Source organism: Neoarius graeffei, chromosome 7 (genome assembly GCF_027579695.1).
Source record: "Neoarius graeffei isolate fNeoGra1 chromosome 7, fNeoGra1.pri, whole genome shotgun sequence".
NCBI lineage: Eukaryota > Metazoa > Chordata > Actinopteri > Siluriformes > Ariidae > Neoarius > Neoarius graeffei.
The window spans coordinates 50,853,918-50,878,145 of NC_083575.1; the positions used below are offsets into that span (position 1 = coordinate 50,853,918).

At 40.7% G+C, this 24,228-nt stretch overlaps 2 protein-coding genes across 3 annotated transcripts in view; one reads left to right on the plus strand and one right to left on the minus strand.

Moving 5' to 3' along the window:
* Nucleotides 1–20,431, minus strand: part of hpse2 (heparanase 2) — an 85,567-nt gene extending 65,136 nt beyond the window's left edge. The window contains exon 1 of one of the 2 annotated variants that reach the window (XM_060925892.1): nucleotides 20,296–20,431. In XM_060925892.1, the coding sequence (XP_060781875.1) occupies nucleotides 20,296–20,324 (29 nt within the window). In that variant the 5' untranslated portion in view covers nucleotides 20,325–20,431. The remainder of the gene's footprint in view (nucleotides 1–20,295) is intronic. The other variant, XM_060925891.1, reaches the window with a different exon arrangement.
* Nucleotides 4,464–24,228, plus strand: part of LOC132889423 (metal transporter CNNM1) — a 39,077-nt gene continuing 19,312 nt past the window's right edge. The window contains exons 1-5 of the mRNA XM_060925899.1: nucleotides 4,464–6,140; nucleotides 17,364–17,507; nucleotides 19,960–20,100; nucleotides 20,270–20,439; nucleotides 23,653–23,752. Of these exons, the coding sequence (XP_060781882.1) occupies nucleotides 4,610–6,140; nucleotides 17,364–17,507; nucleotides 19,960–20,100; nucleotides 20,270–20,439; nucleotides 23,653–23,752 (2,086 nt within the window). The 5' untranslated portion in view covers nucleotides 4,464–4,609. The remainder of the gene's footprint in view (nucleotides 6,141–17,363; nucleotides 17,508–19,959; nucleotides 20,101–20,269; nucleotides 20,440–23,652; nucleotides 23,753–24,228) is intronic.

Consider the following 24,228-nt stretch of genomic DNA (forward strand, 5'->3'; position numbering starts at 1 on the left):
CAGCCTCTCCGTTAACGGGGGCCGGAGGCAGCACCGCCCCTCCACTCCACACACACACACACAAGGTAAGAGCCACACAGACTAGGCTACTGAACTACTTAGGAAGTGATTTTGATTTCTGCTAGAAGACATTTACGTCAATTATGTTAAAGTAAAGGATAAACGTTCGCCTGAGGTTAATAGCCTGCTTGGAGGTAACATGTGCTATCAGAAAAAAAAGGATATTCCCTCCTTCAAATGGCCTGTAAGTAATTTCTAAACTGTTTTTAGGATGTCATCTAAAGGGCTCTTTTTTTTTTTTTTAGGTCGGTTGGTTTTCCTTGCACAGTTCAAGAATAGAAAAGATTTTCATTTATTTATTTTTATTTTTTTTTTAAATCAATATAACTTGTCTACAGTGTGATGAATAATGCGCCCTCCCTGTTTGATGTTCATAGTTGGGTTTGCTAAATCAATCCGCTTAACACTTTCCAGATGGCGTTAAAACACATTAGCCTGTCTCATCTAAAACGAGAATGACATCAAGTATTAGGCTTAAAGAGTACTAAAGATTCGTGCTCTGTACACACATTAAAGCAACGTGGTTCGATGGCATTGTTCAGACAGTGCAGCCTGTGTTGTTCTCTCTAATTCCGCCTAGAGATTGCTGTGATACAAAAAGGTGATGTAGAAGAAAGACACGAGGATACTGGAGTAGCAATTTCTTGATCCAATAAATAGACTAATAACAGTCCGATGAGTGATTCTTGATCTTCAGTCTAATTGTTGTCCAAATGCAATAATTATGCAATAGGTCTATTTCTATTTATTTTTAACTGATCATTGTTGTTGCTGTTGAAAATGAAATATAGAGCACTCTATTACAACAGCATTCACCAAGACCCCTGCTTCACTCACTTCAGTTAAGTCAAACACAGTCAAATATATTCAAATTTATTCAGCCAGGTAGGATGAAGTCTAATAAACTGGAAGTAAAATGGAATAAACTGAAACATAGTGAGCAGAACAGGGGTTATTAACGCTCATTAACAGTATAGAGAAGGCTGTAAAACCACAACTTTTCTGATAACCGTTTGATTTTTAAAATACTTGAGAAAATAGTTAAAAACTCAGGTTAAACCGGAAAACATCCCGACAGTCTGAAACCTTTTCTAGCCCTGCGACTGTCAAGAAATAAGGCAGAGTTTACTAAAGTTACACATAGGCCCGACATTTTTGAAAAGAGTTATTTGGCAGTTATCAAAATGAAATTGCCAGTGTTTTTAATTTAATGCTAACGGCTAAATTTTAGACAAATTATAGCACACTTTTCTGTCTAGACCTGTAGCTGATTCAGTGTCCGAAAATCTGTGGTTTATTAGACCTTGGGACAGGGTGTGTTTTCTTACAGCCTTGTAGCTATTCAGCTCGCGTAGTCTTTTCATAATGGGCCTCACTCATGTAGCTTTATTTTTATTCACTTCACACTGAATTTAATTGTTTTAAATTAATATCCCTTTAAAACAGCCCGAGGAAGATACACAATTTAGGTGCAGTTTTAGAAAAGTGGCTTTTAAAGACACAATGAAGTTTAATTACTTACATGAAGGCTATTAGATAATTTGTTCTTATTTAACAGGATTAATGAAAATGCAGTTTAATTCTCGAGGCTAGAGCCAAACCATCACGGGTTACGAGGTAATATAGTCGAACTTTTCATTTTTCTCCCATCATCTTTTGTTGTTGTTGTTGTTGTTGTTGTTGTTGTTGTTGTTGTTGTTGTTAATGTAAAATGCTTTGACAGTCCTCTTTCTTTCTTTCTTTCTTTCTTTCTTTCTTTCTTTCTTTCTTTCTTTCTTTCTTTCCAAGGTCAAGGTTCTTTCTTTCTCAGGCTATAGGTTAAATCGTGCACTCTGTTAAATATGTTGATTATGGGACATTTTAATTGACAGAATTATATACGCAATACAGGGGTGCAGATCCGATGTCAGGATTGGGGGGGACACAAAAGTGATTTTTTTTTTTTTTTTGCCCGTATGCAACTCATACCATGCAACCATAAATCACAACTTCGTAGAGGCTCGCCACATCATTCAAAAAGTACTGCACAGGGAATCATTTGTCTGAAAATACATTTGTTTGTACAATTTTTAATAATTTAGGGGATTTTTATTGGGGGGGACAATTCATGTTTTTCAGAAATTGGGGGGGGGGGGTCATCCCCCCCCCCCCCCCCCCCCCGGGATCTGCACCCATGACGCAATAATAATAATAATAATAATAATAATAATAATAATAATAATAATAATAATAGGGAGAAGAAGAAATAGGCAGGCCTGTGCAGAAGGTTGTCGCTGCTGTAAGAGACCGGAGGTTGTGGTGTTTGAGGTGCTGTGTGGAGCTGCACTGCTGTAGTTCCGCTTAAAGGTTTGAGGATTATTCTGTGATTTCAGTTTACAGACTGAGCGGCGGACGAGTTACATTTAGTCTCAGTTTACATTCAGATTTTACTGGTTTGCTGCATTTGCTCCATAATTAATAAAAGGAGTGTATATGTAAGCATATAGTCATATCGGGCTTTTTGCTTGAAATAATTGATATGTCAAGACATTGCATCCATATGTTTCAATGACGTGGATCCAATAGATAGTACATTATATCAAGTATATATGGAAGCACTATAAAATAACAAAATATGAAATATGAAATATTACCAAAAACATAATGTAAAGGTGGGAAAGGATATAAATCCAGTGTGCTACTTTTATCACGAATTTATTGACGAAAATACAGATATGCATTATCTACTCTTCATCTCCTCGTTATACTATTTTCCGTTAAGTATTCAGACAAATCAAGGACAAATATACATACTATACACACTATTATTATTATTATTATTATTATTATTATTATTATTTAGTTAATGTCCTGTGTAATAAACATTTGCTGACCTGCATATAACCTGTGAATATTCTAAATTATGATTATTCTAGATTATGGAGGTGGTAGTGTTAGTGCTCATCGACTATGGAACTCGAACATCGTCTTTACAATGCTGTTTTTCTTTCGGCTATTTGGCTTTGGATAAAATGGCTGGCTATGGTTTAGCAACTTTCAGGATGTTATATAGCTTCCTGTGGCCAGAGGAGCTCCATCCAACTGAGAATCTGCTCTGAAACGTCCTTGTTTTCCAAAGGCCTAGAGAGGGAAGCGATCTGAGACAGAAACAGGCCCAGGCACAGCAGTAAACCCCAAGTACAAAGCCCAGGCCTCGTACCGTAGCGTCCCTGTTTAACGCCGGTGGCGCGCTGAGCCACTTCGGAAAGAAAAGTCTCCTCACCCGGACTGCGCCTCTGATTTACTACGTGGCAGCGATACTGAACAGGCGAGCAGAGCTTATAGGCTACACGTTATTTATGCGGTCAAATCTCCAAACAGCCGAGATTTTACTTGATTCTCTCCAGTCCAAATATGAACACTTAGTTTCCCGTAAACACATTTAGCGTTCAGCTCCTGTTCCACCATGTTTGGGCGAGTAGAATTACAGTTCCTCCCTTCACCATGAGATTAGTAGCCTATTAATATATATTTGAAAAGTTAGTCAAAATGTCCCCCCCCCCCAAATACTGTCTTCATTATTTGCATAAGCTTTTACTTTCTAAAAGTCTCCAGAAAGTCTGATTTCGTTCCTGTTATTTTCATTATGTCTGAGAAAGAGGCTATATGTATTATAGGCTATATAAATGGAGAAATAGATAATAGTTCTCTAATACAAATGTTCTTAATCCTTGGAGTTGACTCTTTATCCAGGTCATATTATTCTGATGTTCCAGTTACAAACATATCAGAACCAAAGAAAACTGCATGCACTCTGAGAATGTTAAATACACGGCCCTAAAGTGTGATTTGTTTTGCCTCTGTGGAAAACCCCTCAAACTATACATCTTGTATATAAAACCAGACAACGCATTGTTTCCTTTTAGCAAAAGGTCACAGGCAGAACCTGTTTAGAAAGCAAGAACCATTAACCACGAAGAACTCTCGAGCAACTCTTTTTTTTTTTCTAAGCTACTCTTTGTATTTATGTGTGTTTGGAGCTGGAAACTGGTCTGACTGATGTTTGAAATCCCTGAAACCTCTGCTTTCAGATTCGTAGTTCCAGTGTGGGTTGATGCAATGCTGCCATCATGTGGACACACAGATCGTATCCCCTCTAAAGCAGGCTGGGTGTCCAAGACCAGCACACAAGTCTGCATCACGCACTGGGATCTTACTGCCAAATATTGTAAACATGTTCTATGTATTTCCAACGTTAAACAGGTTAAAACATTCCTAATGTGTGTTCACAGTAAATGATCAGACCATTATGCCTAATGTAACAGAATATCTTCCACCGCAGACATGCTCTTTAGTATAATTGTCTCCAGAAGTCAACTGCTCATTGGTTTAGTCAATGTTTATTCAGTTTTTCAAACACAGATTCTGTATAATTATGCATAATCGGGGGAAGTCGCTCGTTATTGGCAATTTCCTGCGAAAATCGACCTCAGCAGTCGGCAAACGTCATATCGTTATTGCAGTATATACCGTACATTTCCTTGAGATTTTACAGTTCGAGCTATGAGCTATGTGCAAAAGACACCAGCTGTGTGTGTGCAAGAGAGAGAGAGAGAGAGAGAGAGAGAGATCGCCACGTGACACATCTCGCCTATGTCCTTCTGAAAAGCCACTCAGCATCATGGCTGCGGATGCTGCGGATGCTCTCCTCCCGCTCTGCATCCCGGCACCATGGCAGCTGCCGGTGCTCCTTCTTCTCGTCTCGCATCTACCCGGTCACGCCCTCGGCCTATTAGGCTTCCGTCCAGAGGACACGAGTCCGGTGCTGTCTGTGCAGAACGGACTGCTGAGGGCGACCGAGGGAACGCGCTTCGTGTTGCGGGTGTACTACGCAGCGTCGCCGCAGAGGATGAACCGAAACGCGAGCTCCAGAGCGGATGCCACCACCGCGCCGTGGATCGCCTTTGTAGAGGAGCCGCAGCCGGGCCGAGAGGGTCAAGCTCACCCGAAGCGGAACTTATGTGTAGAAGAGAGCGCGCGAACTTCTGACATAGAGCTGCTGGGTTCGTTCAAGTCGGCCTCCAGCCAGAACTCCATCCTTGTAGAGCTGCTGGCCAAAGACCTGCGGCGCGGTGAGAAAGTCAAATATTATTCCATGTGCGCCTTTGATGGGGCCAAGTGGGAGCACTTTAGGTCGAGGGACTTCTGGCTGGCGGTGGTCGAGCGGCCACCACACGCAGACGGATGGCTTCAGGCGACTCTTTCTGTGCTCTTGTTGGCGCTATCCGCTCTCTTCAGCGGACTCGTTATAAGCATGCTCGCCCTCGACCCTGTGGAGCTGAAAGTGCTCCAGAACAGTGGCACGGAGAAGGAGCAGAAGTACGCGGGCAAGATCGAGTCCGTGCGCAAACACGGCAACTACGTGCTCTGCACTTTGGTGTTGTGCAATGTGCTCACCAACACATTTTTAGTTGTTTGGATGTGCCAGATTCTCGGAGTCACACCTCTGTCCACCGCTGCCTGCACGTTCTTGATCTTTTTCGTTGGAGAGATTCTGCCACATTCAGTCGCATCCAGACACGGGCTGGCCATAGCCTCGAAAACCATCTGGCTCACTCGGCTGCTCATGCTGGCCACTTTCCCCATCACATACCCGATTAGCAAACTCCTGGATAACATGTTGCATCAAGAAATAAGTAACTTTTACACTCGTGAAAAGTTACTGGCGATGCTGCGCGTCACAGATCCCTATCATGACCTGGTGAAAGAGGAGCTCAACATCATCCAGGGAGCCCTGGAGCTTAGGACCAAAACGGTCGAGGATGTTTTGACCCCGCTCAATGACTGCTTCATGCTGGCTTCTGACGCCATCCTGGATTTCTACACCATGTCTGACGTCATGCAGAGCGGTTATACTCGCATCCCTGTTTTTGAGAACGAGCGGTCGAACATTGTCGACATTCTGTTTGTTAAAGATCTGGCCTTCGTTGATCCAGATGACTGTACCCCACTTAAAACCATCACACAGTTCTACAAACATCCTTTGCACTGTGTATTTAATGATACCAAACTTGATGCAATGCTCGAGCAGTTCAAGAAAGGTAAGTATCAAAAAGTGGTTAACTGCAGGTTCATCTGGGTAGAGCTGCTGACAAGGTGCAACATATACCCCTGGTCCAGTTTCTTTCTTTTTTTTTTTCCTTTTCCTGAATACATTTTCAGACTACTAAGTTTAATAATTTACTCATTTATCATCAGAGTGCGATAAAGGAGCTTCATGAATTTGAGTTGCTGAAGACTCGGGTGTTCAGCATTATGCACTTCATCAAATGAAAGAGAAAGTAAATTATATGCACTGTTGCATCAAAAGTAATGCTGAGTATCATTCCATCTGAGCTCTGTATTGTGGCTAGAAATGAATATGATCTACTTTGACATCTGGCATAAATTCATGCACTGGGGGTTTAGAACTGTGAAACAGCATTCACGGGATATTATGTAACACTGCTTATCCAGATTGCCAACATCTACTGTGCAGAAATGATTGTAATTCTGTTTTGAGAAACTCGGTTTGGCAGTAGAGCAACTCAACTTAATGTCTAATTATATATCAGCACATAGTTCTCCAGGCTGAAAGACATTTTCCATTGGAATGAGAGATTAGTATGCACATGCATACATGCATACTTTTATGTAAAAAAAAAAAAAGTGAGAATCGGATCTGCATTGCGGGGCACTGAGTGAGCAGACACTTCAGGGCAAATTAAACTTGCTGCAGTGACCTTTCTCCCAATCACTGTCTCAGCTTTGAGCCATAGGGAATAAAATGTCAGGGTTGTAGTGAGGAAGACTTTATCTCCCCCACACTGAGCTCCCCAAGCATATACGTCTTTGAAGCTACCACCCCCCACTGCTTTCACTAAATGTATTATAAGGGAAATCATGAAATATGCAAGATCAACCTTTTCTTCTGTCAGCGTTAGAAAGGGCAGTTTAGTGACATTATGATTGGTGTTGGTTTATAGGGAAAGTACCTAACAGTCTTTCACTGCAGTCAGTGTGGCATGAAATAAACAACACATTATCACAGCTTCCAAAACTGAGCAGATGAAAGATATTATTGGTATTTTAAATGCATTAATTACAGAATAAATGTCCTTGCATAAAATATGTATATATTCTGAATAAAATGTATTCTGTTTTATGTCTTTGGACATATATTTTTTAAAGAACTAATTGCCTCCTTTAGGCATGTGTCAGATTATCTCATCTCATTATCTGTAGCCGCTTTATCCTGTTCTACAGGGTCGCCAAGCTGGAGCCTATCCCAACTGACTACGGGCGAGAGGCGGGGTACACCCTGGACAAGTCGCCAGGTCATCACAGGGCTGACACACAGACACAGACAACCATTCACACTCACATTCACACCTACGGTCAATTTAGAGTCACCAGTTAACCTAACCTGCATGTCTTTGGACTGTGGGGGAAACCGGAGCACCCGGAGGAAACCCACGCGGACACGGGGAGAACATGCAAACTCCGCACAGAAAGGCCCTCGCCGGCCACGGGGCTCGAACCCGGACCTTCTTGCTGTGAGGCGACAGCGCTAACCACTACACCACCGTGCCGCCCTGTGTCAGATTATCTTCATACAAAATTGGTCAAATGGTAAAGAGTAGATATGTCTTTGGTGTTGTAAAATGCTAGTTATGGATTTAACTATGGTTCTAAGAATGCCAGATAACCATTAGGAGTGGTGTTAATAACTTGGATATCATCATGCTCATGTGCATAGGCATGCCAAGAGCTTTTAACAAAGGCACAAACTGACCAATGACATACAATAGTATTTGCAGTAAATGCCACTGTCATACACCCATCTTTTCCTGGAACCTTCTCATTAAACTCTTGTCTTGTAGGCACTGCTTCCCAAATGACAAGGAACCCTGGCATTTATTTGGGGTTCATGCCACTGGGAGTGGCAATGTTAGAAAATGCACAGTGACACCCAGGGAGAAGTAATCAAAAGGGCTTGGAGCAGGCATCCAGCCTACATATATGTACACTACAGTAATGACATCCATCACCCACAGAGCCAGTCTCTGTTTAGACAAGGTAGTCCCCATGCATTTCCCCTGTGACAGATGAACGGTTGGTGTGATTATTGGATGGCTGATGTTTGGTCTAAACAATACCTTAGAGGGTATACTGGGTATACTAAGGAACACTCTACATGTTTGCATTCATGAAATGCTGCAAGGTCAATTGATTGTTTTACAAAATTGGCAAGTATGACCATGGGCAGAAACCCTTGGTTTAAGTACAAAACGAAATTTGCCACCAAGATATTCAGGGTGAATGTATTGCCAAAGCATACCAACCTCCTACTTTTTCTGCTAATATGATGCCACCAAAATGCAGGTTTTAGACTGCACTGGCAATCATGCTGGGCAATATAGGAATTGTGATAAATAAAGTGAACAAAGACTAGTATTACTGGAATCAGGCAGTGCAGCAGATCTAGTTGATTAGGTGTATACTATTTATGAAAGAGCTTCCAGCTAAGGGCATGCAAGCCTAGGTACTTTTTGCGGTCAGGAAAGTTTCTTGAACTGCCAGGTCACAATCCTCAGTCTACATTTCATTCTGATGGGCCAAACCCACAGGTACAGGTGACCTGTCTGGGGCTGCAAATGTTTCCAACCGTCTGAGATAGTGGATCTGCTCTGTGATTAATTTGCCAGGGTATTTTGTACCACTTTTCAAAGAACAAGGCCTTACCAGCCATCTTAGAGCTACAAGTCGGACTCTGTGGCCTAGTTGCTAAAATCCATGCAACATGGGAACAATCAGCAGTAGAGGCACACAGTAGATAGTAGGGAGACAATGAGTTGTGAGTTAGTTTGACGTCTGCAAAATGGTCCACCTGTACCCAAACAGACCCCTTTATCCCCCTGTGCCCCCATGGCACCACATGACCTTCCAGCCAGTGATGGAGGAGGCTGGTGGTTTCCATCATTGTCCGTTCCTCCCAAGCAGACTGAGACAATGACTGGTAAATGATAAGCTGAAATATAATTTTATCTGCAATTTTACAGTATTTCTTGATTATCAGTGTTAAAACACAGACATGCACATGAATAACATTCATCCATCCATTATCCGTAACCGCTTATTTTGTGCAGGGTCGCGGGCAAGCTGGAGTTTCTCCCAGCTGATTATGGGTGAGAGGCGGAGTACACCCTGGACAAGTCGCCAGATCACCGCAGGGCTGACACATAGAGACAAACAACTATTTACACTCACATTCACACCTACAGTCAGTGTAGAGCCACCAATTAGCCTAACCTGCATGTCTTTGGACTGAGGGGGAAACCGGAGCACCCGGAGGAAACCCACACAAACACGGAGAGAACATGCAAACTCCACACAGAAAGGCCCCTATCGGCCACTGGGCATGAACCCAGAACCTTCTTGCTGTGAGGCAACAGTGCTAACCACTACACCACCATGCTGCCTATGTGTAACATTTATATTACAAAACTAATTGAAGGAACATCTTAAACGTGTTCAGAATCATACAATTGACATTACAGGTTTGGTGGACAAGATACATGATTTCTAAATTTACTTTGACTTGTGTTTTATTGTAGACAGTATGAACCCAAGATATTTCATGTTTTGTCTGTCATTTTCATTTCATTTATTAATATACATCCATTCCTGCGTTTCAGGCCTGCAACACATTCCAAAAAAAGTTGGGACGGGGGCAATTCAGGGCAAGTAATGAGGTAAAACAATTAAATAATAATTATGTGATTTGAAACAGGTGATGTCAACGGGTGATTGTAATCATGATTTGGTATAAAATCAGTATCCAGGAAAGGACTAGTCTTCGAGGAGCTAAGATGGGCCGAAGATCTCCAGTTTGTCAACAAATGCATGAGAAAAGTATTGAAATGTTAAAATACAATGTTCCTCAAAGAAAGATAGGAAGGGATTTGGATATTTCACCCTCAATGGTGCATAATATTTTTAAAGGATTCAAGGAATCTGGAGGAATTTCAGTGTGTAAAGGGCAAGGGCGCAAGCCTAATCTGAACACACATAATTTCCAATCCCTCAGATCAAGAACCATCATTCATCTGTAGCTGATATAACCACATGGGCTCGGAATTACTTTGACAAATCTTTGTCAAGCACTGCAATACAGAATTACATCCACAAAATTTTACTTTACTGCCAGTTAAAACTTTACTGTGCTAAAAGGAAGCCTTATGTTAACTGTATCTAGAAGTACCATTGACTTCTCTGGGCACCTGAAACACTTCATTACTTGGGGTTTTTTTTCAGTCCTTAAACACCTTTTAAGTGTTGTAAGAAGGAATGTCAACACTATAAAGTGGCAATTCCTTTACAGTCCCAACTTTTTAAAATATGTTGCAAGAATCAAAATTGAAATGTGTTTATTTTAAAAAATCATGAGGTAAAACATCAAATAATGTACTGTTGTATTGTTTTGAGTGCAATACAGGGTGAAGATTGTTTACAAAACATTGCTTTTGTTTTAATTTCAGTTTCAACATACCATCCCAATTTTTTTTTTTGATTTGGGTTTGTATCTACACAAGATTCAGAAATGTGACCCTAGCTTACTGATATCAACAAGTAATAATGTTCCTACTTGTTCATTTATACCATCCGTAAATAAATACCGTCATTTATTTAAGTCAGACATCAGTCAACATACCACCCCAACTTTTTCTGATTTAGGGTTGTAGATTCGATCATAGTTGCAGACTGTTAACATAACATATGGTTACATATTGTGTGCATGTGGCCTGGCATGTGTACAATTATTGATGGAAAAAGGAAAGATAATTGGATGTGGTTTGATCTATTAATCTGTCTCAAAGTTTAATCATGCTTTCTCCTGACCCCTTTACCTAAACACTTAATTTCACTGGGGCACCAAACTTTTTGATTAATTACAGTTAGTTTTTCTGTCCTGTATCTTGTGTGTAAGATTCACAAGTTTTGCAATACACTTTGCTTTTTCAGTGACCAGTGAATCAATCAGAAAAGGCTGTTAATGCAATCAGCTGTTACATGTAGTATATTGTCTATTGGTTCTATTGTTAGAAACCCCTTGGTCCATATGGATTTTGGAGTAACATACAAAAATTTGGAGAGAATGCTGTAGTCATAATTCAGTAAAATAAGAAAGCTGCAGGGCGGCACGGTGGTGTAGTGGTTCGCACTGTCACCTCACAGCAAGAAGGTCCTGGGTTTGAGCCCAGTGGCCGGCAAGGGCCTTTTCTGTGTGGAGTTTGCATGTTCTCCCCGTGTCTGCGTGGGTTTCCTCCGGGTGCTCCGGTTTACCCCACAGTCCAAAGACATGCAGGTTAGGCAAATTGGTGGCTATAAATTGACCGTAAGTTTGAATGTGAGTGTGAATGGTTGTTTGTCTCTATGTGTCAGCCCTGCGATGACTTGTCCAGGGTGTACCCCGCCTCTCGCCCATAGTCAGCTGGGATAGGCTCACGGGCAATTGCTCTAAGACAACGAGGGAGGCTCAGCCTCCTCTAAAAATGACGAACATCGTGTAGGATGAATTGCGCTAGGCTTATGTTATAGCCGACCTTATAGCATTGCTATTTCAGATCCAGAATCATAGAAATATATGTGCTCAACCCAACTACAGTGCGAAATCATTCCGTTATAACTTTCACAGTTCGCCTTATGTGTGCGTGAGTTTTTCCCCCTCGTGACAGCGCGATGCAGCCCAGCCTCAGTGCACTTCAATGGCATTTGGGAGCTATGCGCTTTTCAATCTCAAAATGCAAGACGATTATTGGACAAATACTGTGAAAACGCCCACCCACCGGACTCCCAGCCTCAGTGGACTTCAGTGGCATTTGGGAGCTATGCGCTTTTCAATCTCAAAATGCAAGACGGTTATTGGACAAATACTGCGAAAATGCCCACCCACCGGACTCCCAGCCTCACAGTGGGAGGGACATGGCAAAGCTTTCCGCGAGGAGACTGGTGATTGGTGAAAGCGGCCAGATATTTTCTTTGATTGACAGCTCGTTTCAAATATAGACAGGCAGCGGTGAATTTCAGTTCAGTCCCATGCGGATTCGCAAGTGCTGTGGTGTATTGTAAGAGATCAGCTTACATTTCGATTTCATTCATTACATACGGTTTCTACCAGCTTTTTTAGTTTGTATATATTTTCATTGTAAATAAAGTGTAAATATAGTGTTGTCAAGTTTGCTATCTTAGTTCCAGAAATTTCATTTATTTGAGTGACTGAACTTGAACTTGAGGGGGCTAGTCAGCTAGCAAGAAAGCTGCGCACGGATGCCAAGCATTGCTGATTTAATTTTGGCGAAGCCATTTGCCAGTCTTCCTTTCGAGGAAAAAATTAAAATTAAAGAGCAGGGTAGACCAATGCCTCAAACTGACTTGGTGAAAAAGGTAGGGAATAATACTCGTTCCTTTCAGCTCTCCTGGTACGAGAAAGTGAATTGGCTAACAGCAAGTGACCCACATCAACAACAGTAAATAGGCTACTTTATGGCCCTTTTCCACTACCCTTTTTCAGCTCACTTCAGCTCGCTTCAGCTCACTTCAGCCCGACACGGCTCGCGTTTCGACTACCTCAGAGCGGCGCGACTCAGCTCGCTTCAGCCCTGCTTAGCACCCAAAACTCGCACGGTTTTGGAGTGGGGCTGAAGCGAGCCAAACCGAGCCGAGTGGGGCTAGGGGCATGAGCAGACACTCCCCTGTGCACTGATTGGTGAGGAGGAGTGTCCTCACACGCCCCGCGAGCACGCTGGGATCTGTAAACACCGTAAACCCGGAAGAAGAGGAATTACGAATTACGAGAATTTCTGAAGCCTTATGCGCCTCGCCTCATCTATACGCTCTTGCCAGTATCTGTTGGCGTTGTCGGTGACAACAAGCCACAGCACCAAGACCAGCAACACTAACGACTCCATGTCCTCCATGTTTATTGTTTACTATCCGGGTCGTGAGACTACCACTTAAAAGCTCACTGATGTCACTGTTTGCGCCGCCTAACGACATCACGTGACGTCCACCCACTTTCGCTAACTCCACCCAATGTGTCCACCCACTTCTAGCCAGCACGGTTCAGCGCGGTTGTAGTCGAAATGCAACCCCAACAGCCCCACTCAGCTCGACTCAGCCCAACTCAGCACGGCACGGCTCAGCCCAACTCAGCCGCGTTGGTAGTGGAAAAGCGGCATTAGTAATATGTCATGGATGGACCAAAAATATAGAATCTATTTAAAATGTTTATGCTGAGTATATTATATTGGAATATATATTTCTCTGGATATGAATTAAACACAGCTACAATTTGGAAAACATTTTTAAACAAAAACACAGCCGAGAACATTTCACACTACAGACCTGGATTAAAAGTGAAGGGTTATCAAAATTGTCAATAAAACATTTCTCAGTCAAAATAAGTAAAATATAGGGAAAGTGTCATTGAATGAAATGTGTGGCACCCAGCTCTATGTTTGGCTCCCCAAGGTCAGTGCTTGTGCCTATTCCAGAACACTCTGCTGTTACTGCTGAGGTTCCTGACAAAGAGCTGCTTTCAATAATGATCAATTTTTAAACATGCCACAATTTTAAAATATAAAATGTTAAAATATACCCCCCAACACCACCATCATGTACTGTATATTGGACAGTAGGCTAATGGGCCAAAAGAACCTGTTATTTCACAGTTTGTGACCCTGCCAACAATCAGTCAGATCAGAGGCAAGAGTATGGGCAAAATTGATGTGTTTTTTCTTTTTTCTTTTAAAATCTGGAAATATCGTAACCGACCAGCCTCCCCTGTTTGAAAGACTACCAGCCGCAACTGGATAGGCTCCAGCTTGCCTGTGATTCTGTACAAGATAAGCAGCTACAGATAATGGATGGATGGATGGATGGATGGAAGAAATCTGCAAGGTTTTGTAAGGAGTGTTATTGCTGCTAATGTAATAAAGAGAAGCATTTAGTTCTTTGTGGTTTGAACGTATAGCCAGCAATTCTGGTAGAAGTTATCTGAATTTAAACAGGCACAGTCTATTTACTTGTCAGTTCACACTTTCTGAACTGACAAGTAAATAGACAGTCCTCCTCGTTCCGATTGGTTGGTGGGCCACGTTATTTTTTTTCTTGTCCTATTTACTGAACATGTGATGCCACAGAGACCTTTGAGGAAATATTTTATTGGCAGATCATAATTATGACCATGTACGGTACAGTATATATATTTGAATTGAGCTGTGTGGTTGGCTGATTTATAAGTCACTGGGGATATCAAAATATGTTAGTACTTTATTATTATTATTATTATTATTATTATTATTATTATTATTATTATTGATCCATTGGTAATAAAAGCTGTCACCATTGTAGAATGTTAATGTTTAATTATACAGTAAATACAGTAAGCAGTCTTTCATGCTGATGTGTCGTTTGTATAGGGCTACTGTCTGCATGTATGCAAACCTTCATTTTTCATAATAGGACCTTCCCTTGAATCTGGCTGTCAGAAACTCCATGGTCAAACTTCATGGTTAACAAAATATGTGCAAACGCTATGGTTACTAGGATATCACCACAGATAAATGCTCTGAATGCAATGCAACCATTGCTTCAGCAGTGACATAACTAAATAAATAAATAAGTATTCATTAGGTCTATTTCCATTGATGTATGGTGTTATCATATAGCACCATATACTAATATACTCATAAAAACATTGTTTTGTTTTTTTTCCTGATTTTCTTCCTAATTTAGTCATCGCTAATTCCCACCCACCAGACAGGAGTCCCGGTCACATGAGAGCAAAGGCTACAACATGCATCTTCCAAGGCATGTGACACCAGCCGACCGCATTTTTTTCAAACTGCATCTCATACAACGTCAGGGGTGGTGTAACACACTCAGAGGAAAACGCTTCCACCGACCTCTGCATGCATGAGCTCACATGATTGGCTAGTCTCACTGTAACTGATAACTAAGAGAGAGTATGCCATCCCTTCCTCCCTGAGAGCACGGCCAATTTTGCTCTCTTGAGCTCCTAGCCACGGATGGTTGTGACATCGTTGAGATTTAAATTAGTGATCTCCAGATGATAGGGCAAACGCTGTTCTGTTGCATGACTTAGCTATAATTTTTTTTAATTTCTGTAAAGACATTTGAAGTGATAAAACATAGTATAACGGCACGGTGGTGTAAGTGGTTCCCACTGTTGCCACACAGCAAGAAGGTTCTGGGTTCGAGCCCAGCAGCCGACGGGGGCCTTTCAGTGTGGAGTTTGCATGTTCTCCCCGTGTCTGTGTGGGTTTCCTCTGGGTGCTCTGGTTTCCCCCACAGTTCAAAGACATGCAGTTAGGTTAACACGGGACGGCCTTGGGCTGACGTGCCCAAGAGCGGCGGTGCGCACGTACAGAGCGGCTTTGCTCTACTATGATGAACTAAATTTTGTTGTACATTTGTGCAGTGACAATAAAAGTATTCTATTCTAACATTTTTTCCCTTTAAGAAAATCATATTCTGTGCAATAGAGGGTTGACTTTCAGAAATTGTACCGATGTCTCCAATTTGTAGATATTCTTAGCATCTCTAATATTTTCTTCATCAGCAAATTTCAGATGCAGATGTAAACTTAGGTAAAATACAGCTGTAAAAGTATCAAAGCAATGAAGGCCATGCAATTTATGGAATGGATTTGAGTAGGTTTGCTTTGAAGATTATTCAGTGATCAGCACCACTGAAGCAGGTAATTAATAAAGGCCATTTGCGCAAGTTCCAGGTCACAAAGCGTTTATAGTCCTTTTTATAATAGTCCTGGAATTTTGCAGCATTTAGCCCATAAACTAGATAGTAAATAATGACATGCTTTCCACCACAAGCTCAAGATTCAGGTGAATTCATCTTAAGTGTAATCAGATATTTTCAAAATAAGTTCCAGATGTCACAAATGGTACATAAAGGGTTCAAGCATTACTTCCTGGGCCAGTGAGCTTTATTGTCATAAACTATGTTGATTAATATAGTGGAATGAAATCAGAAGTGAAGTTTTGCATATGGTGCCTGGACAAAAAAGCATCCACATCCATACATAATACTTGGCAAAATATGGCACAGAATATGCTTTTCATCTGTGACTGAGTTTTCTCATGTTATCTGAAAGGTATTTTAAGAGTCAGTTCTTCATATTTATATTACTATATATTCTGTTGCTTTTACTGTGATGAAGTGTCTGATATAACATCACAAATGCACACGTCTGGTGCTGTCAGCCTTATGGCGCTCATTGGCTGGCACAACAGCAAAGAGAATCACGGGGACCTTTCATGTGGATGTGTTTTTACATGTGTGTGTTGGTGTGTATGCACATATTATATAACAGTGCAGTGATGTAATGCAGCTCCCTTTACTAAGGTCAGTGCTGAAGGCTGAGCTGTGCCTTATGTGCTCCTTTATGTGAATCCAGAGAAACTCTCCACATCAGTTAGTTTAACCTTCAGTTACAAATATGGGATCTGTTCAATTTAAACTTAATCATTTGGCCAGACTAAGGTGCTATCTTCTGCTATGAGGAGAAAGTGAGTGGATTATATCATATTATCCTCTCTTTGTGAATTGATATTCCAAATCTGGCTATATGATGCTTTCCAGGCTCGCACTAGAGTTAAGTATTTCTATGTGTGTACCCTCAAAGGACTGTGCTGAGGTTACAGTACTGTGCTGGCATTCATAAGTTTTCAGGGAAGCTAATAATCAGTTCTGACAACTGAGTGCACATTAAAATAACAGATTTTTTTTGCTGGAGGGCTTTTGTGCATGGTTGTTGTTCATGATCTAGTTAGATCTGTCAGTACAGCCAGGCTTCCCAAACCCCATTGCATAATTCTTCACCACTGTTTATGTAAGGACAAGTATGTATCGTCAAAAGTCAGCGCTGGGGCTGCTTAATTCCTATCATCCGAATCTAAATCATCTGAATAATGGGATGTCTCATGCTCAGTATTCTGCAGCAGTATTAAATAGCCAGATTTTATTTTATTTTTTTTTAAATAGAGGTCTGCGGTTTGCATTGCTCTACTGAATACAAATACAATGGAACCCAAATGCATTATCTATGCTTATGCAGTATACGCAGAAAAAAAAATATTTTTGGGGTATTTTTGGAAGCTGTGATTGACAAACTTTTTTTCCGCTATGATGTGTTATCATAAAATTAAACATTTTATTTGATCAAATTTCTTCTTTTACAGGGAAAAGCCATTTGGCCATAGTCCAGCGAGTCAACAATGAAGGAGAAGGAGACCCTTTCTATGAGGTTATGGGAATTGTCACACTGGAAGATGTTATTGAAGAGATTATCAAGTCAGAAATTGTGGATGAGACAGACTTGTACAGTAAGTGTCATGCTTTCTCAATTTTCCTAGATGTAATTCTATATTTTTTTGGTTTTTTGGGCTCACCACCACACCCTCTTTGGAGGACCATTGAATTAGTGTCATTATTTAGTTATCATACTTTACAATGTAATGAGGTTCCGTAAAAGCAGAAGATGCAAGCTAATGCAAACAAAAAACGAAAAAACCCAACACCAACAACAATAGAGAGGTAGTGCAAAAGATATAAGACAACAGAACAATAAACGGGGGGGGGGGGGGGGGGGGGGGGAGACGGGAGACACACGACACAAATACAATATATGACAGTATGATTTTATATCTTGGTAGGAATCAGATATCCTCATAAAGGTAGGAATATCTTGACAGCTTTGACCTTGTGAGGACAAATTGAATGGTCTGTATGAAAAAAAAACTGTTGTTGTTGTGTTTCCTTTTAACTTAAACTGCAGCTTTTATTAAAAAAAACACCACAAAAAAGGTTTCCTTTTGGTTATTGATATCAAGGTTAGAGTTTGATTTGGTTATAGGAATAGCATTAATGAGATGCACTAATAATTATGACAGTGGAAGGTTCTAAGAAGGATAATAATATCCTTGTTATCCCAGTAATATCCATACACTAGAAGACTTTTAAAAGACAAAATTCTGACACCTTCTCACATCTAAAGACAATGTGTCATCATTTACAGGGTTTTTAGTCACAGACTATGATTTGGCAAAGACTGGGTATCTTGCAGGGTCACTATTTCAAGACTGCAACTAGATTCCTTTTGACAGATGTTCTTGTACCGGCTTCGCTGCTTCCTGTTTGGTGCTGGAGAGAGCTCACCTATTAGTTGTTGAGAATTTAGACATCACTATTTGCGTGATCCAAGATGAAAAACTTATGATAACATTAAACATGGTTCATTTTATCAGAACATCAAGATGACAAAAAGACTAACTTAAGACAGCTATCATGACCACCTTACACTAAACGATTGAAATGATGGGAGAGCGCTACTACTCTTGCAAAACTCTTATGATTTTATTCTGGCACTGGAAATTTGTCTAAGTGAAATCGCTTGTTAAGTAATTTAATGTAAGGCTGGCATAAGACAAACAAGTGTGTGTGTGTGTGTGTGTGTGTGTAGATCTGCAGATGTGTACTATGGCTCTGGCTACAAGTGCTGTCTTGCTGTGAGTGGTTGTACTTGTTATAATAGTAAAGGGTCTCTGATGCAAAAAGAAACTATATTTGGTATAATTATAATTTCTATAAAAGGTATTCTGCAGGGCGGCACGGTGGTGTAGTGGTTAGCGCTGTCGCCTCACAGCAAGAAGGTCCGGGTTCGAGCCCCGTGGCCGGCGAGGGCCTTTCTGTGTGGAGTTTGCATGTTCTCCCCATGTCCGCGTGGGTTTCCTCCGGGTGCTCCGGTTTCCCCCACAGTCCAAAGACATGCAGGTTAGGTTAACTGGTGACTCTAAATTGACCGTAGGTGTGAATGTGAGTGCGAATGGTTGTCTGTGTCTATGTGTCAGCCCTGTGATGACCTGGCGACTTGTCCAGGGTGTACGCCGCCTTTCGCCCGTAGTCAGCTGGGATAGGCTCCAGCTTGCCTGCGACCCTGTAGAACAGGATAAAGCGGCTAGAGATAATGAGATGAGATGAGGTATTCTCCAACTAGGAGAAATGGAAGGGTTATTCAACATTGGAGGTTGTTGTTTGTTTTTGAGCAAGAGATTAAAGTTGACTTTGCGTAGCTCTGAAAGCACAGATGATATTTTAATGCCCAAATATGTATTGTGGCCAGTGCTTATGGGGCTGGTTAGAGTCTGGATTGCAGTGTCTGATCAGTTGAAAGGGAGGGAAGTTTTTGTTTGTTTGTTTTGTTTTGGATGGTCTGGATAGTGTCTTATATTCAGGATGAAGGACTCTATCAAGATTATCCTGTATGTTTATATTTTGGCATGTAGCTACAGCTAATGGTTCAATGAAAACGTAAATAGGAATGGGAAGCATGGGCATTCCTGTTTTGTACCTTTGTGCTATGCTTGTCTGGTTGTACTGCTTGTCTTGTCTGTTTGCTGTATAAATAATATCTGTCCAACTCAAACTAGACATTAGTTCATTGTTTCATTCTTGTAAACAAGCAGTCAGCTCATTTATCCTCTGTGCAAATGAGGTTTGTATCATATGTAGTACTTCAACTGTGACCAAAGATATTCAGTTAACTTTCTCATGAATACACAGAGTTTAACTGAATTGAACTCTGTTTAATCAGATGTTTGCCAATGTTCTGTTTTAATACGTCGTCTGGTTTATTTTCACTGGCTGACTCATGAATCTTTTTCGGCTCTACAGGTATATAAGGGATTGTTAAATGAAATTCAAGTGATAGATTTCTGTCTCTTCCTAGAAAATTTGAGAGGAAAACATTTTCCTCAGTGCATTCCTATGTCTTTGTAGCTGATAACCGCACTAAAAGGCGAGTGTCTCACCATGAGAGGAAACAGCAAGATTTCTCCATTTTCAAACTTTCTGAGAGTGAGATGAAGGTGAAAGTCTCCCCTCAGCTGCTGTTGGCTACACATCGCTTCCTGGCTACAGGTATCTTCCTCAAGATACAATATTACAGGCGAAGAGCGTAAGAACATCTTATGCACTTAGACACTGAAAAATTGATATGTGTGCACACAAAGAACTGAACACAGTGACCAATTTTTTTTCACTTTTCCTTTTTTACTTTTTCCTTAACTTTGTCTTTGTCTCCCATCAGAAGTGGAGCCTTTCAAGTCTACTTACATATCAGAGAAGATCCTGCTGCGCCTCATTAAGCATCCAAGTGTTGTACAGGAGCTGAAGTTTGACGAGAAGAAAAAGAAATCACCAAAGCACTACCTCTACCAGCGCAACAAACCTGTTGATTACTTTGTGTTGATTTTGCAGGTAAATATAACCAGGTGAAGTCTTGGAACACTGTTTGTCCAATCAAATTAATGGTGTAATCAAACTGTTGTGTAATCTCTTTCATATGAAATTCTGAAAAACAATTCCCTCTTATGTTCTTAACTGAATCACAGGTAAAGTCATATGACTTGAAAGTCGGGTTCCACCCAAAAATGAAAAGGGAGAAAACTCCATTTAATGATTCCGTTCCAATTCCACTGAGGTGCAACGCCACACAGACTGAATAAATTTAATTTAGTACTGTATGCAGTCAATAAAAAAATTATAAATAATAAATATGGCCATAAAAGCTATCTTTATATAAGCCTACAGACTACTCAGACTATTCCGAATTCCCGCCATGTTGAAACAATTGTTTTCAAAGGCAATTAACCTTTGTAGAATATTAGAATTAATTATTTAAGCAATATCACATGAGCAAAAGTGTGGTTATATCATGAACATCGGCACAGCAGAGATGAGGCTGCAGGTACAAAACCGCAGGTTGAGTGTTGTAGCTAATCACAGCCATACTGATATTCAGTATAACTGCATGATTGCAAGTGTTATATTGTTTTTATACACACACTCACTGGCCACTTCAATAGGAACTTGTTCTTGATTCTAAGATCCCTGTTCTTGGCTGGCAGGAGTGGAACTTAATGTGATCATCTGCTGTTGCATGCTGAGATGCTTTTCTACTCACCATGGTTGTAAAGAGTGATTATATGAGTTACTATATCCTTCCTGGCAGCTTGAACCAGTCTGGCCATTTTCCTCTGACCTCTCTTATCAACAAGGTTTTTCCACCCACAGAACTGTCACTCACTCAATGTTCTTTGTTTTTCATACCATTCTGCGTAAACTCTAGAGACTGTTGTGTGTGAAAACCCCAGGAGATCAGCAGTTTCTGAAATACTCAAACCAGTCCATCTGGCACCAACACACATGCCACAGTGAAAGTCACAGAGATCACAATTTTTCCCATTCTGATGTCCGAAGTGATTTGTACATTCCCATAAAAGTTACTTCCTGTTCATCTTCATCTGACAAGCTTTCATGTTTTAAGTCAAGATCAATGAAAAAAATGTATCATTTTCCATGTCTGCTGATGATGTTGCTAACATTTCTGTAGTAACCATATTGAAGTAGGATGTGGAATTTTATGTGGAAAACACAGACGAACAGAGTGATACACAGAGTGAAACATCCCAGCATGGTTATACTAAATATCAGCACTCTTGAAATGTCGCTCGACCAATCAAATGAGTGGACAGGAACTAATTGTCGTTTAAATTTGCATTATAAACTAGATGTGGAGTCTTCAGTCACTCTGCTGTCATGTCTGGATTATCTCAGTTTGAATGATCTTAACCTGATTTAATATTATGCTGAGAAAACAGGCTATATCAAGCCCTGTATACATTTGTAACCCAATACATTTCTGAAAAATCAACAAAGATTATAATCTACAATGGAAAGTGAGTAATCACCTTAATTATAAGTATCATCCATATCAGTCTTCTCTAGTCCACTTGACTGATCACTTTCCATTCTTAGGTCAGTGCTACAGTAATTACTGATTAATTCAGTGAGTTTGCGTCTGTTCATTAAGTTCCCCATATTATTATTTTTTTAATTAACATTCAAACACAAAATTTGTCTTACGCTACATTGTACCAGTGGCACATGCACTGCCAGAAACAGGGGTACAGTAGGAATCCATTTCTGTCCCCCAAGGTACAATCTACACTAACGTACCCCCTATGGCTCATTGTTGGACTTCAGGGTAGCTATGTGTACCTTTTTAGGGTCAAAACGGTACATATATGGTCCCAAGTAGTATATAAAGCATACAAATAAGTACCTGAGAGGGCACTGCTCCAGTGAGAAGCCATTGTACCCCTAAAGGTACGATACTGTACTGTATTTTCTGAGAGCATGTACACAGAATATATTATGTGTTTCTCTGTTTCACTATGGCACATAAACAACAACAAAAGAATAATGTTCACTGTGTAAGGAACGTACACGATTAAAACATCTTTAGGCAGACTAATTATTTTTATAGTCAGGTTTCTTATCTTATTTGATCTCTGCAGGTAGAAAGCATAGGCAGGTTTAGAAAGTAAATTAAAACATTAATATATCATTCTGGTGAAAAATATTTATAGTCACGTAAAAAAGAGGTGCATGTCACAGATAGAAAGCCCAATTTTGGTCAAAATCTTTTTTTTTTCTTTTTCTTTGCTTGTTTTCCAGAATTCAGCTATAGCAACATCTGATGGATTTTTTGAGGTCACCTTACATATGGTAGAAAACAGTGTAAAGGAAAACTCAGAATTATTTAATTAAAGAATGAACAGTGGACATTTTAGATGAGGGAATGAAGGTTCTCTTTCTTCATTTCTATTCCTACATTTATGCCATTTGGCAGACTCCCAACAGCGTCTAACAGAAGTGTTTTATATTCTCTAATAATAAATACATCCTGGTACTGGTTCACTATTACCCCTTTTCCACCAAATCAGTTCCAGGGCTGGTTCGGGGCCAGCGCTGGTGCTGGTTCACAACTCGTTCAACTTGCGAGCCAGCTGAGAACCAGTTTGCTTTTCCATCGCTCGGGGTGCTAAGGGGAGCCACGCCATTACGTCGCTGTATACATCAGTTACGTTGCTGTATACGTCAGTTACATCGCTGCGTTTGCATAAACTTTGGCACGAACATCGAAGCAACAACAACAACATGGAGAAGAAGCAGCAACAACAACAACAATAATGGATGACTTCGCGTTTGTACAGCTGCTGCTTCTCGTCGCTTAAAAATGGCAACCTTTCGCGGTCTTGCTATTGTTGTTGGTCTTAACGACTCCGCCCCCCCGCGCTGACGTAAGCGGTTCTTTCCTCTGGCCCAGCAGAGAGTTGGTGCTAGCCTGGAACCGGTTTTTCTGGCCCCAGAGCCAGTTCTTTGTCAGTGAAAACAGAAAACCCGGTTCCAAACTAAGCACTGGCCCCGAACCAGCCCTGGAACTGCTTTGGTGGAAAAGGGGCATATGTCACAGACTAAGAGTACAAACACTTCTCAAGTACCTCTGTTTGGGAGCTAATATAGTATAAAAAAACACACACACAGACCACACAAGATTTTTTTTTCTTCCTATTAGTACAGCCTGATAGCGTTTTGAAAGAGGCTTGGTGTTCTCTTGTTCTACAGGGTCGAGTGGAGGTAGAAATTGGAAAAGAAGCACTGAAGTTTGAAAATGGTCCTTTCACTTACTATGGCATGCCTGCCATCATGGCTGTATTACCTACAGGTAAGCTGTGTTTATTAGAACATGATCATGTTTTATCCAGAACTGAATAATTTATAAACAACAAACAACTTCCTAAAAAGTTAAGTCCAACTCATTACCTCCCTTAAAGGAGACATGTTTATACACCTTTTCCACAAATTGATACAGTTTTCTGAGGTCTTAATGAAATATCTATGACATGTTTTGATCAAAATACCACAAGAATAAAACACCACAGCTCCCTTATCACCCTGTCTAAACAGCTGTGTTCAAAATGGCTGATCTGAATGCCTGCTCTTTTAAATGATTATAATACATAGGGCCAAATTACTCAATTCTGATTGGTCAATCAAGGAGGGCTTTTTTCCTTAACACGGGTCTGTATTTCTGAAATGTTATTGGCTAGTTCGTTGCTTGGTTACGGTTACAGAAATTAGCAAATTTTGCCACCAAAATGGCTTTTGTAAAGAAGTTCCAATAAAATTTTGTAAACCACT